Genomic DNA, 14,787 nt, shown 5'->3' with positions numbered 1-14,787 from the left:
TTCCCAAGGCCTAAGCAGAGCGGGTTGAGCTCCAGCCCCAGGCCAGTTTCAGCAGCAAGGTGGTCCAGGCAGCAGTCCCAAATAAGTCCAAAAATGAAGATGCTTCATTCCTGCTCTTCCCTGCTCCTTTCCACATCCCAAGCATGTCTGGGACAGGAAACACCCATGTACTCTATGAAACCAGTTTCTCCAGCCCAGTTAACCTCTTTGGGACCTCCCAGCATCACCACCTTGCAGGTAGATCATTGCTTTTAAGTCTTTGGTGGTTTGGGTCTGTAAAATCAGGCACTTGGAAAGCTGTGGGTGAGTGTGTAATGTCTCTCAGAGAAGAGTATTATTTTTAATAGTATTTTGTCATGGAATAGCATTTTGATATGGCGAAGGAAGCACCAACACATCCTTCTCTTCCTTTAGCAACGTGTTGGTGCCACCTGAAGGAACCCAGCTCTGGGAACCTGTGCTCCCCACAAGGCTTTGGCTGCTTTTCCCAGTGTTGCTCTCTTTTTCCCTCACAGTGCAAGAAGAAGCACACGCTGGTTTGCCCCGACTTTGCCAAGAAAGGTGTCTGCCCCAGGGGTGCCCGGTGCAAGCTGCTGCACCCCCAGAAGAAGCGTCACCCAAGAGAGGCAGAAGATGGGGACCGCAGTGAACCCCCTTCCAAGTGGAGACGGGTCTGGGAGGAGACAGGCAGGTAGGAAAGAGCAGAAGAAACTTGCTTTGCTGCTCTTAAAACATTTTTCTTCCCAGCCTGCTCTGGATGCTTCCTCTTCCAGATGTGTATCCATCTGTGTGCTGGTTTATTTTAAGATGTTGCTGATGTGGGTCACTGGGGTGTCTTCTTGATACAGCCACCATGGGCAATAGGGTTGAGCAGAGTCCGTACTTGGGGGAGAGGTCTCCAGGCAGAACTGATGGAGAGGAAAGAGATGATAGCTTGCATCTTGCTACCCGATGTGTGCCGTTTGAGTGTGGGTATCTTTGCCCTTAGAAATGTGCCACCCAGGGCTTCATCACGTCCGGGTATCTCTGAGGCTTTTGTAGACCTTCCTCCTGGGAGATGGAGGAGCCCTGATGGAGACTCCACCACCAAAAGTGCGTACAGCTTATCCATAGCTCTGTGGGAAACTGGAAATCATCATCCCTCTTCCTCTCTCTTCCTCAAGTCCACGGCGGAGAGCAGAGCTGAGCCCTTGGCGTGGTATGGGGGGGGCTTGTCGTCAGTACTGGACTCACTGCCTGAAGAAGCAGAGATGGAGATGGACGTGGAGATACAATAGGCTTTGTAAAGCCTTTTGATGCTGGGATGGTTTCTTGGTTAATCCTTGGAAGCTCTCTGAGGTCTCTCTGGGCAAAGATGATGCTTTTGGGTGCTGGGATGGAGCCCGCAGGCTGAGGGACACATTGATCCTCATCTCCCCAGGGAGACAGATTTTTCTTGAGCATGGCACGTCCTTGCCTTCCTCTGCCCTCACCCCCAAGCCCTGCCTGCAGAATGACTACATCCCAACGTAATTAAAATTAAAGGCAAAATTAAATTTGGCTTTAAAATCCAAAATCTAAAAGTCCTGGTTGGTGGGAGGAGAAAACACCAGCTGGGGTGCTTGGCTCCTACACTTCTCTCTGCGGCAGGACGTGGGGGTGAAGGTGGGATGGAAATGGAGGGATGTGGGAGCTGTGCCCATCTGGTCCATGCTCTTGCCTGCTCCTGGGCCTCATCCTGACCCTGCCTTGTAAGGTAGCAGAGGGGGATGAGCGCTTAGCGGGCTGTCCGAACTTATCCTGGATGACAGAAGAGCCTTGGAATGACACCCAGCTCACATCCCCGGTGTGAACAAGGTGTAAAATAGCTCCTTGCTCTTTTTAGGTAAGGAGGCATAAGCGCAGGGCTGGGTGGCGGGGAGGCACCCCCCTCCCGTCCTGGGGACAGCTCCTGGCATCCTCTACTGCGAAGGGAGCACGCCTGAGTTTGGAAGCTGCTCGGGAGGGTTTTTTTTTCTTTTATTGGCACCATCGTCGGAGATGTTGAACGAGCTGAAGGTGTCACGTTAGCTGGGCTTGGAGGAGGGCAGCAAGGTTGGGGCTGAGCCAAGCCCAGTGGGGCATCTCCAAGCCATCCCTGCTCTCCACACTCTCCATCTCCCCTCTCCTCTGCTCGCTTAGCCCAGCCGGCACCCGAACAGGAGCCCAGCACCTTCACAAGCATCTGAGAGCCGGAAAGGTTGCAGGGAAGTGCAGGGCAGGGAATCCAGCTGAGGAGTGAGAAACTCTGGCTCCCAGGAAATTGAGGATACAGAGCAGCCTGGGTTGGAGCTCAGAGAGCCTCCATGTACGGCTCTGGTGGTTTACCCCAATCTCTTCCATTGCACATCATGTTGCCAAGAGGGATCATTTTATTTTTCTTTATTATTTTCTGACTCCTGCAGGAATGATCCAGCTCAGCTCCATGATGATGGGGAAATACCCGGACCCTCCAGTGCGGAGCAAGAAGTGAAGTTTGGGAAAGAGACGGACACTTCACCAACCAGCTGGCTGCAAAAGCTGCCGTCCTTCATCTCTCTCCAGTCCTCAGCATCCCCCGGTGATGAGGGCTGCAAAGTGGAGAAGGACGAGGACGAGCCAGAGGATGAGCCAGGTAGGAAGCACTTGCTCTGCTTTTGCTCCCACGTGCTCCGAGCTGCTCTGATTCACTGAGCGGGAGAGTTATTCCTGGGCTGCTCTCTGTGGGTTTTGGTGGAATCAGTGTTCCTCGTGAGTTGCCAAACCAGTTAACGCTGGGAGCCCAAACTGGGATGGCAATTGGAACTTGCATCTCTATGGCCCCTGGCTCTGCTCCCAAAACCTCATGGTAGGATTTTGTCCCCATCTTTTATCATCGCTTCCTTCCTTATCCTATAAATTATTCAATGATGAATCCAGGCTCGTTCCTGTGGCGGAGCTGCAGCGGTCCCCAGTAGGAGGCTGTTTCAGAGGGATGCAGTGATGCTCTGCCTTACTGCTGGACCCACAGAAGGACCTCTGGACCATCCATCGCACGTGTTTCCTGGTGTGAAATAGATTCGAAGCTTTGAAATAAAAACATCCCTGGTGGGAGGTGGGTTGGGGTGTTTGGAGCTTGCGAGCTCAAAGGAAGAGCCGTGTTAGTCTGAGATGATTTGCTTTATTCTTTTATTAAAAGGCAGGGGAAATCAGTAAAATTTTTGGAAAATGCAGTTTTAGGATGAGCAAAACTTCTTACAAACTCCAACAAGTGAGAGCAAACAGCTTCTGCCTCGACTTTCTTTTTGATTTTTGGAAAAGTTCAGGGAAATGTTTCAACTGTTTGAAACTCAACTGACTGTGGGAAAAAAAAGCAGGGGAAAATTGTTGAAGCAAGGAGAAGAAACGTCTTTGTTTCTCTGCAAAGCGGCTCATGGTGGAGGTTAGCTGCATTTCTACTTCTCCAACATTTTTCTTGGTTCCTTCTCTCCTAATTCAGCTCCTACACTGGAAAGTCCTTTAATCGCCAGCAGCTCTGCAGGAAGGGACAGGACTTTGGGGCACTCTGGGGATGTGTCTGCAGGAGCAGAGGTGATGGAGATGGAGAGGCAGAGATCATGCCTGGTTCATCCTGGTGCTGCGTGGGAGGTTTTTGACGGGACAATGCTTCACGCTTTCCTTTTCATCTCCCATCCCTCACTGGGGGGATCTGCAGCAGTGGCATCTCCTGAGCACCGTCGCAGAAAGAAAGGCAGCATCTGGCTCAGAAATCAAAATATTTTGTGGCAGTGATGATGAAATCCTCACTGCCAGCTTGGCTGGCACAAGATGTGCCTCAGTATGAATGAAGAGCTGGAGCATCCCTCCCCGTCTTTGATCCCGAGCGTGCAGCCAGAGCAGAATCCCGCTGGGAGAAGGGATGAATTCAGCACCGAAAGCTGGGCTGGGGTGTTTGCCCAGTCATCTGTAAGCGGGTACCGTGGATCTGCAAGGCTGTGCCTGGCTCGATCACGAAGCACTTCGAGCCAGGGAGGGCTGAGATGCCTTAACGCTGTCGGAAAGAAAATTCCCAGGATTAGCAACATATTCCTGAAGTCACAGGCGAGCGCTTGTGCTGTCGAACAGCGGTGCGCTGGAAACAGGAATGGACTTTTCCGGCTGGGAAAGCTCCTCTGTGCAACACGGGGTGAAGCACTCGGCTTCTCTTTCCAAGGATTTCTTCACCCCGCACACCTCCCTCCTTCCCTCTCCTTGGCCCTGGTTCAACTCCCTTTTGATCTCGGCAGCAGGGCCAGGGAAGCGCTCCCAAAGCAGCAGCTTAGTCGGGTTTTTTCATCTCTGTGATGAAGACAGAGCAATTAATCCGTGGACAAGAAAGTTGTCGAAATGCCCTGGATTGCACTTGGCAGCCTGGAGTAACTCGGTCGACAGGGCGGAGGCATCATCCTGGCAGTGAGGGCATCCTTTTCCTTTTAACTCCGGTTTGCACATTCAGGGGAGTAAGATTTCCAGGCGTTTTGGGTGGGAGGATGATTAGAAGGAGCTGGTTTGGTCCAGGGATGTCAGGAGGAAGACTACAGGGAGCTAGTGGGTACGGGGTCGGGGCGCGCGTCCCTCCATGCTCCTTCGCCTTTGCCCAGGGAGCATGTGGCGTTGGGAAAGCAGATGCTGGAGGATCCGTAGGAAAGGAAAACCAGGCAGGAATTGCAGATGACTCTAAAATCATCTGATGATGAAGCAATTCCCCTGCCAAAGGGATGCAGCGATCGTGCACGATGAGTCCAGGCGCAAGGATGCTGTTCAGTGCCCGGGTTTGCCCATGCCCAGTGCTGAGATGCGCTCAGTAATTAATGTCTCATCTCAACACACGAACAAAGGGGCTTTGGGACACAGCAGCAACTGGGGACCACCATAACCTAGCAAGAGAAAAGGAGCCCTGGCCACTAAGAAGCCATCATCTTGAGAGGGTGCAGGATGAGGCCATTGATGCTGCTAAAGGACCAAATGCTTCATGGTGGCCAGATCACCTTTAAAGCCCAGACTGGTGCTTGTGAGCTTGAGGTGCTGTTTTGAGCTGAGCACGTGGTCAGAATGAGTCCTTGCGTAGCTCTAGGTAGTAGCTAGTGTTGGCAATGGGATTTGGGGGTCTGTGCCTTCCCCACTGCAGCCTTTGTGTAAAGGATAATATTCGGTTTCTGTTTGTAAAGCCTGAAGGTGACACGCAAATTGTCTGGGTAGTAAATAAGGAGGAGGACAGGTTATTATTAGAGAGTGAGCTGAATTGCTTGGTTAAACGGTCACAATTTGAGAAAATGCCCTTTTAATACTGGTAAATACAGGAGGAATGAAGAAAAACCCTGGCTCTGTGTGCAGGAGGGATGGAGTGGGGGTTTAGAGATGACCTTTAAGGACCAGCATGGGCAACAGCATCAGCTTGCGGGAGTCTCGGTGGGGTTCTGCAGCCTCTGGCCTTGGGATATGGAAAAAGGGGACTGGAAAGGGGTCATGTGGTTGGCATGCATGGAGCAGAGCCTGCTGTCGTCCTCCCACGGGGACAGTTCCCAACCTGCGAGAGGAGCCTTGTAATTTGGGGTTGGAGGAGTCATTTGAGGGTGCTGGTGCTTTTTGAGCATCCTCCGAAAAGCCCATCCATGCAGCATGGGGAGAGCAAACCACTTCCAGCCAAACATCCTGGCCAGGAAGGGTGGGCTTGGTGGCATCTCATCCTTCACCTCGTGTTCTCCATCCAGGAGGGCAGAGCCAGAGGGAGCACGGACTCCCCTACCCCTCCAACACCCGTTTCCAGGTAATGGGCCTTTCCATATTTCACCTTCCAGTTAAATAGCCTGCGCTGGAGCCTAACTGGCCTCCCCGCACTAATTGTAAGCAAGCGCACCAATGCAAACCATTCCAATCGAGTGCTAATTTAATTAGAAAGCACCCATTTTAGTTAATTTGTTCGAGAAGATCACTGAAAACTCCTGGAGAGAACAGATGTTCCCCTCTCCCCCGATGAACATTCAGGGGTTTGTAAATGGCTCCACTCAGCCTTGTTTAGGAGAGAAAAGAGGATTTTATAGCTGCAAACGACCCTTTCTGTAAACATTTTACAGCTCTCTGCACGTTTGAGTGACGATAAACCCCTAGCAACTCGGCGGGCTGCAAATTTGCGACCATACGGCTATCATTTTATTGTCATATTTCACGGTCGTAACGTTAATGGAAGATGCTCGCTACAGTCTTTTTTAACGGCTCCGCTGAGCACGCTCAAACGCTTTGGCTTTGGAGGAATTCGTGGAGGTGCAGCGCTTCTGGGTTTGTTTACAGCTTTCACTTCTGGAGGAATAACTTTGGAAATGCAAATCTCCTCTCTTCTCTACCGGGCTGGACCCATGCTTGAGAGCCACCCTCAACAGGGCATGTGACTACGGGGATGGGCAACCCCTTGGTCCCAGATCCTGGTCTGACCATCCCCAGCTCCTGCAATTTCGGAGGAAGCTGGTGCTGCCAGTCCTTGCGTGCATGCGGCTGGTCCCCCTCGGCTGCCCCAAAGGTCCTGTTGCCTGTAGCATCTCCTTTAATGCTGCTTCTGACACCAGCTCTTTGATCCAAAACTTGTTTTGGCAGCCAGGTAGGGCAGCCCACCCTTTTGATCGGTCTGAGCCGGTGGCAGAAGATGCTCTGGAGCCTTCCAAAGAGCATCTGCGTGGTTGGCGTTGGAGGGCTAGGACACAAGGGGGTTGTCCTGGGATAACAGGAGCCAGCATCCGCTGTCGGCTTTGACCCCATCGGGACTTAGTGCAGTTTGCTCCTCTTGGTAGGGTCGTGGAGGAAATGTTTTTGTGGATAAAATACAGGGAACTGGTTTCTCTGTGTGGTCACAAACATCTCCTTGTACATCCTGTGCTCCAACCCTGACCATATTGGTGGCCTCCACTGAACTCACTCCAGTATGTCCGTGTCCTTCTGTACTGAGGAGCCCACAGAGCTCCAGGTGTGGTCTTGCAAGTGTTGGATATTTTCACAGCGCTACCAAATCAGCCCAATCCTGAAAAGTGCTGCTAATGAAGCATTTAGTGCATACCTCAGTGCTGAACTCAGACTTCTTCATGATAAATCTGAAGCCTTTTGTTTATCCAGGGGAACAATTTTTTATATAGTTTTCTTACATTGATCCATTATCTCTTGTGCACCTTCATGGAGAGTCTGGCTCCATCTTCAACCACCTTTAGGTAAGAGATTATTTGAACACAGTTGAAGGTAGCTGAAGACAGCAATTCCCCGTTAGTCTTCTCCAGACAGAAATGCCCCAGTTCTGTCTCTTCCAGCCCGGTTACCTTCAGGAGGCATCTGAGCCACCTTAGACTTCTCTGAGGACCTTGAGTCCTAGCTGGTAGGGAGCAGAGGTCTTGGCCTTCTTGGTAGGGCTCATTGCCTCTTTTTGGAGAAGACATTGGCCATGATGAAGTCATGGGCCAATGGCTGTGCCTGCAGCTGGTCCACCTCCATGGCTTCTTCTTTGGGTGGGACTACATCCACAGCCTCTTCTTCAGGTGGGCCACCGCCATGGCCTCTGGATCTCGCATGACTTGGCTGAGGGCAACTGTTCTGTCCCACACAGTGTTCCCAGCCTTTCTTCTCCTCCTCTATATATTTCTCCTTCTCAATTTTCTCAATTGACTTGTCATTGACAGCACCCGCTTTCTGAGCAGGGTCCTGGTGGGTCTCCCCCACTGCTGGTAGGGGTGTTATGGCCAACTGTTGTCAGGCCTCTCTTGGAGAGTTGGTCACTGGAATGGACCTCTCTTCCCCAGAATCTGGCCTAGGTGCTGGAGAAGCTCTTTTCTGGGCCTCCCAACTTTTGAGGAACCTGCTTGAAGGTCTTGGTGCATCACCCAAAGGGTGGCAATAACTCCTTGACTCTGCTGTACCCCTGCTCGCTTTATGCCTCCTGGGTGCTCACAGCAGCAAGAAACTCAGCAAGCTGTGGAGCCAGATCAGCGGACCATCTAATACAGGCTGTGGGACAGTGGCCGGTGAGGTGGTTTGTGACATCTCAGGGCCACTGAGATGTGTGCCTGGCTTGGCCACACACCAGGTTGGGTAGAGTGAGGGAGACGATGGGCTGAGAGCTCCTTTGCCTTGGGTTATTCCCATGAGGCCTTTCACTTGCAGAGAGCCAGGGGGCTCTGCAGGGCTGCTCCTGGTCCCCTCATGGGTTCTTGGGGCAGATCAGACTGATGGGAGATGGTTGCAGATCATCTGAGAACTTCAGTCACAGTAATTTTAGCTGCTGCAAGCAAGAGCAGCAACTGAACTCTTTATGCAGGAACAGGGGTTTTAGCAGGATAGTGGTGTTTGACTTCTGCGTGCCTCAGTTTCCCCATTTGCCGTATTCTTTTAATTGGCAAAAGCTCTGAAGCTCTGTTGGTGGTTTGTGGGCGGCTCAAGGAGCTGCAGGGTGGAAACATCTGGGAGGGCTGGGGATGAGTTTAGGCATGAGAGGAGCAGATAAACCATCTCCTTTGTGTTTTGGGGGCAGCTACGTGATCTTCACGCGGCTGTGTGGCTGCCAGGGTGCTGCATCCATGTGCCGACACCAAGGCTGTTGCATGTCACGTGCCGTCTGCTCGGCGGTGTTGCGGCAGAGCGAGCTGGTGCCTCGTGGGCCCCCATGATGGACTTCGGCTAAAGCAGATGCCATGAAGTCTTCTGCTGCCAGAGCTTCTCCCTCTCCGTAGGTTCCTCCGCTGGCCCCTCATTCTGCTCTGGCAACTGATTGACTCAGGATCCACGTGGCAGGATCTTTTCCTCAGTCCTTGTGGAGATGCCACCAGTTTGTACGGGTTGACCACACCACAGTCATCTTCCTTCCTCTGCAATCCTGGGCCCTTCTCGGGTCCAAGTCCAACCCTTAGGATCACAGGATGGAACGGACCAGGGGAGGTCATTGAGTCCAACCTCCTGCTTAAACCTGTCCAACCTCGACAATAAGGTTCAGCTCATTGTGTCTCTGCTTGTGACAGCTGAAAAGTCAAGGACGTGTGGCTGGGGATGTGTCGCTTGGCAGAACCTCTTTGGAAGGCATGTAGGAGATAGCAGGAGTAGGTGGAGGCACTCTGATGGTCATGGTGAGAGCTCATGGGAGTTACAGGACCTCCCAGATCCTCAGCAGATGATACCAAGGGGACAAGGACAAGCTAAGGAGAGGAAGGGCAGCAGGACACCGAGCCCTGAAGTCTGCAGGGAAAGGAAAAGGGAGTTAAGAGCATGCTTGATGTACCTCCTTGTCCTTAAATCAGCCTTCCCCTGAGGTGTTCTGCTCTCGTAGGATAAATTAGCAGGGTCCAGACAGGGAGCAGGAAATCTCCATCTTCCTTCCTGATGGTACCCATGAATCCTCCCTGTCTCGTGGCTCATCAGCCAGGAAGGCTCTGGAGCAGCGTGGACCTTGGTGGTACCTTCCCAGCTCTTCTCCTGGCACTTGGCAGATCTTTCTGGTAATGGAGAGGGTGATCCATGCGCCTGGCAGGTGGTGATGGGATGCTCCTGTGCTCGCTTGGATCTCCTCCTCACCTTTGCTGGGTTATCCCACTGCAGGTGGATGCTTCTCTTGCCAGCCCCCTGGCCGACGCGTGCTCCATCAGGCATGCAGGGAGAGTTTAATGAGAGAGCATCAAAACTCTTTTATAACTGAATTAACAAACCTCTAATAGAATTGCTTTTCCTAATGCAAAAATCTATCAAGCTGCAGGTAGCGGGCTGCACCCATCCCTTGAGCAGGACAACACGTATCAGTCTAATTGGTTTCCTGTTAACGGGCCGGATCTGCTCAGGTCATTAGCAATTGCATCTTCTCCTCCTGAGTCAGCAGGTCCTTACGGATTTGGGGGCTGTTTGGTGGTGGAGGTCTCTGCAGTGTGGGAGGTTTCAGTTGCTTTCTCACACCCTGGATAGTGATTTCAGACATCCTCTTCTTGGTCATGGGTGCTTCCTTCCCAGCCCAGAGATATAGGTTGGCTGGTACTCAGGCTGGTGGACCTCACCAAGGGGACTCCCGGGTGGACCTTGCCCGTCCCTCTGCAGCGATGCCTTATATCTGGCAGCCCTTGCCTCCATCCCTCCATCCTTCCACCTCCATCCCCTACTAAAGCCTGATCCTGCTGCAGGACACCATCAGGCTTGGGTACCATCAGGCTTTGGGGTGCTGCAGATAACATGGGTGTTGTTGAAGTCTGGGGTTGCATCTGCTTGGTTTTGGTGGTTTTGGAAAGGTCCAAAAATCCGAAACTTCATTGCTGTTTAATTTCCTTATTGCAAAGTGGCCAATTTAGTTGAAACTTCCAGTAAACCCGATGAGTGCTGTGACTTTTTCTAATTGGGCTCTTGCTCTCAATCAGAATCATTGTTTCTTAGCCCACAAAAGGCTGTTGAAATTACTCTTCTCTAATTTACTTTCTGCCTGGACCGAGCCGCCTGCATGTTTTCAATCCTCTTCCCTGATCGATTTGCAGGCGACTTTCAGACCTGCCAAGTCTCACTCTTTTGCCAGGACTGAAATCTACTTCTTCCATATTAATTTTTTACCCATTTTTAGGGTCTTGTCCACCTGTGGCAGAGGGTCTGGAGACCAGGGCTTTTAGACTTGACTCAGGATTTCTGAAGACCCCTCTTGTTCAGCCCACTGCCACTTGGCAGTCCTGTTGTTCCACCCCTGAGTTATTTAATGACCTAGAAACTGGAGATGGAAGGGCTCTCCGAGATGGTGAGAATCCATCTTCTTCAGGGTAAGCTTCAGCTCACCCGTAAAGGACAAACGTGGTGTTCACCATACATCATCATGGCCATGTCAACGTGTACCACCAGACCACAAAGCATCTCTGCGTGCCCGCAAACCGACAAAGCCGCTCTCCCACCACTGCAGCTCATGGCTGGTGTTCTGGTTGCTTTTTTCCTCCTAAAAGAAGGAATTAAGGAGAAGAGACACAGAAAGGACCTCCTGGCACAGATGTCCTGCTCTGCAAGCATGGCAGGAGATGGGCACTGCTGGGCAGTGGTGGGACATCTACCCCAGCCCGTCCCCGCTTCAGACATCCTGGTTAGGAAGCAAGAAAAGATCTGAGCATTTTTCCTTCTGGACAAAGCTTCTCACGACATCCCAGCCTTGATCTTTCCCTCACTTGAGGGGCAGAAGGTCTGAGTGGAACAGCAGCAGGGTGAGTTTTTGGTGCAGGTTGTCTCACCGGATGGATTTAGTGCAGGATCAAGCCAAGGAGATCCAGCCCCTCAGCTGCTTCTTCCGTGTGGCAAGTCATTTGCTGAAAATTCTGGGGCTTAGCCCTTGCTGCTGGCCTTTCCACCCCGCCTTTTGTTCTTGGGCTTTATTAAAAAAATAATAATAATTTTAATTTATTAAAAAAAGGCATCTCCCAGCCTAAGTTTCTCCGGGACCTGACTCTCAGCCGAGCACTTTTGCTGCCAAAGGAATAGCCGTTTCCAAGGCAGATTCAGACTCCAGGTTCCCCCAAAGCGTGCTAGGAAGAGGTTAAGGGATATTTTTCCTTTGGGAATGGGGGAAAAAAGTGTGTGTGGGGTGGGACATTTCTTCTTACGGTGTTAAACCTTGAGCATCCGGCAGGGAGATGCTGGGATGCGTCTTGATGCTCCGAGCCGTTGGGTGGAAACTTTTGCATCCCCTTTGCTGTATTAATAACCAGAGCATTAGCTGACTGCGTGTTAAAAAAGCTGCTAATTGCAGCCACCTCATTAGCCCACTCTCCTTCGGGAATGGGATTATATTTTTATTTGGGGCCATTTTCAGACAGGGTTAGCTCTCAGGGAGGAGCAGGGCAGCTGCGGGTACCGTGCCCCATGCGAAGCCCTTTCCTAAAGCCCAGCTGGATGCAGGAGAGGACAAAACCCCTTAGGAGCATTGGGAAAGGGATGGAGACCCAACATCCCATCAGGCTGGAGGTTGGTTGGGAAGGGGAAGCATCAATATAACCAGCTTTCCCTCCAGCAAAGCTTTTTATAGCCGTATGGTGGAGTTTGAAAAGCTGCAAGCGAGCCATCTTCCCCTGCATCCTCTGGCTTTGGGGCTTGGGTGTGTTCCACAGTGATGTGGGACATCTCCAGCCACTTTTTCTCTCCCCAGCTGCCTTCCAGCCTCACACTGGGGGAAGACAAGCAATTTTTTAAACCCTCTGTGATCAGAAGCAGTGGGCAGGGAGAGAATTTGGGGACAAGGACCAGACCCACCTCCTTTTATCCCCCATCTGAGGGGATTCCCCACCTTTAAATCCCTTTAAATCCCCCTGTATCAGCATCTGGATAAAACAAATTTTGTTTTAACTTTCCTGTCGGGTGCAGCTGGAGCCACTCGGCTCGGCAGCGTCTGGGGGAAGGCCAGGTTTTATTGAAAAATATAATGGTGCCACCTGAAGCGTGATTTACTGCACTGTCCACTCCTCGGACTTGATAATATATTTCTATTAGATTTCCTTCTTTTCCCTCCCTTCTCCTCGCGAAGAGTGGCAAGTTTCTCCGTCTGCCTGACACCTTCTTAGGCTTAGGCAAAATAAATGTTGATTTTCATCAGGAGGAAGAGCGCTGGAAGTCCTAATTCTCCGGCGAGGCTGACAAGCTCAGCAAAAGCCGCCCGGCTTTCGATGGAAAGCTCGTGATCCAGCCCTAGTTCTTCTCTTTGGAAGCTGTTCAATCATCGTAATGAAAAAGGGGTTTCTTAGCCTGGCTTTCGCTAACTAGAAATTATATACCTGGTTCCTGGAAGATGGATTGCGTGGCTGCCGAAATGCAGAGAGGAAAGCGGGGGGAGAGAGTGAAGGCGCGTCAGATGCGACCCAAGATTGATCACGCCATTTGCAGGATCTCCCATGCACAAAAGCGGAAAATATATTTTCGTTTGCTGGGGTGGGTTAAGTGACACCCCTGTTTTCGCCAGGTCCCCCTCGCAAGCCCCAGCTTTCGTGGCAGGGAGTTTCGGGATTCAGTGTTTGCCCATCCCCAGCTGCACCCCGCGGGCTGAGGCCTCCACTGCTCCATCCTTTCCAGAAGCAGCATCTCCCTCCATCCGAGGTGAGACACTGGACCAGTTTAGTCCTTTTACAACCTCTTTTGGTTTTATTTTGTTATTGCCCTCCTTGATTTTTTGAGGAATGCATTTGAAATGAGGCATGGATGCTCTGAAAGCGTCTTGCCTCTGTGAAACCCCGTACCAAAGTCAGGAAGCTAATTACGGTCGATTTAAAAAATGACTTTTCTTTTTCTCCCCCAAAACAAGAAATCTATATTTCTACTTCTGTAATCATATTTGCTTTGAATTGCAAAGTGTGGGTTTCGTAATGCTGCGTGGATATTAGCTAATGAAGTTTCCTTGGGGGGAATCGACCTGTTTCCACCGTTCTTGGACCGGGGCTGCAGTCGCTGGCAGGGCAGGAATGAGGAAATGCTGATTTTGACCCCTTTGGGTTGATGGGCAGCAGCTCTGCTGGACCCTAATTACAGCAACTGGGGCGGGTTTTGGAAATCCCAGGCTGGAAAAACCATCTGGCTCAATGCAAAAGGGATACTTGGGGTCAACTGGAAAATTAGGAGGGTGGTAAGAGGCCGAGCGGGGTGCGATGGGCGTCTGTTCGGCATTGCCATTCCCTGAAGCCAAATTTGGCTGCGTCGCCAGTGACTAATAGCTGGGTCCGTTGTGGCTGCTGTGCAGCCCTCTGATGTATGGGTGTTATATTAAGGGTGGAAAGGTGCTAAATGAGCCCTCTTTATTTTACATAAATTAGCTCAAAAGCTATGTATCACTGCCACGACAGCTTAGACTCCGAGCAAGTTTGTTTACCCAAGTTTAAAAGCAAAGAAAAACTCTTGGTGACTCCCCGTTGTCGGATGCTGCTTGAGTTCCTCACCCCTCCTGCCTCCTGTGCCCCAAAACCTTCTCCTTTGGGCTTTCAAAGCTGCTCAAAGGTGCCCACGGTCCCACCTCCGCATTGGGCATCATCGTTTGGGAAGTGCGATGCGGAGCGCCAACGCTGGGTTTTTGCAGAAACATGGGCAAGTTGTGTGCTTCTCATCCAGAACATAAGCATCTGGAGGGGGTTGGGGCTGGATTCCCTGTATCTTCGCCACGTTTTTTTCCACCTCCTGTAATCCCAAGTGAGAGGGGACTTTTCCCACTAAACCTAATTGCTCAATGAGCTGTGGGATCCTTTTTTCTGGGAAACCTCCTCCTTTTCCCATCCGCATTCATCTCAGTGTCTTCTTGCCCAAGCGGCCACCGCTTTCCTGCCCATCCATCAGTCTGGTAGGTAAAGCCCCATAACCACCTCTCCGAACCCTTCAGGAGAAGAAAGGAGAAACTGGGGAAAACAGGAGAAACTGAAGAAAGATATTGTCCAGCATTGCGGCTGAAATGGAGAAGGATTTCACGTCATCCACCCTGGTCCGTGGGATGTGCCTGGACTCGTCCTGCAAAGAGGTCACCTTCCAGAAGCACTTCCCGGGGTTTTGGCTTTATTCGAGCATCTGGGACCCTCTTTTGGGGAGGCACAGTGCTCCAGCAAGCTGAAGTCATCACCCGGAGCATCTTGGGGGGTTTGGTCCCCAAACCTTTCACCGCCATGAGTTAACCTCTTGCTTGCCGCTGCTCTGCTCTTCCCTGCTCCAGCCCAGCCCTGGAGCAGGTCACGATGCTCACGCTGTGCCATAATTTGAAAGTTCGGCTACTTTTTATTTTCTTTTTTCACCCATAACTTGGGGGTTTTTTGGCTGATTCGCTGCTCTGCAGTGGAA

At 51.4% G+C, this 14,787-nt stretch overlaps 1 protein-coding gene across 4 annotated transcripts in view; it reads left to right on the top strand.

Moving 5' to 3' along the window:
• The window catches only part of ZC3H3 (zinc finger CCCH-type containing 3), a 178,968-nt gene that overhangs the window by 161,680 nt on the left and 2,501 nt on the right, over window positions 1-14,787 (top strand). For all 4 annotated transcript variants that reach the window (XM_049826031.1, XM_049826022.1, XM_049826012.1 and 1 more), the window contains 2 exons: window positions 516-691; window positions 2,424-2,632. In XM_049826031.1, the coding sequence (XP_049681988.1) occupies window positions 516-691; window positions 2,424-2,632 (385 nt within the window). The remainder of the gene's footprint in view (window positions 1-515; window positions 692-2,423; window positions 2,633-14,787) is intronic.

This window comes from Accipiter gentilis, chromosome 2, assembly GCF_929443795.1.
Source record: "Accipiter gentilis chromosome 2, bAccGen1.1, whole genome shotgun sequence".
Lineage (NCBI taxonomy): Eukaryota > Metazoa > Chordata > Aves > Accipitriformes > Accipitridae > Astur > Astur gentilis.
This window is presented reverse-complemented; position numbering and strand designations above follow the sequence as displayed.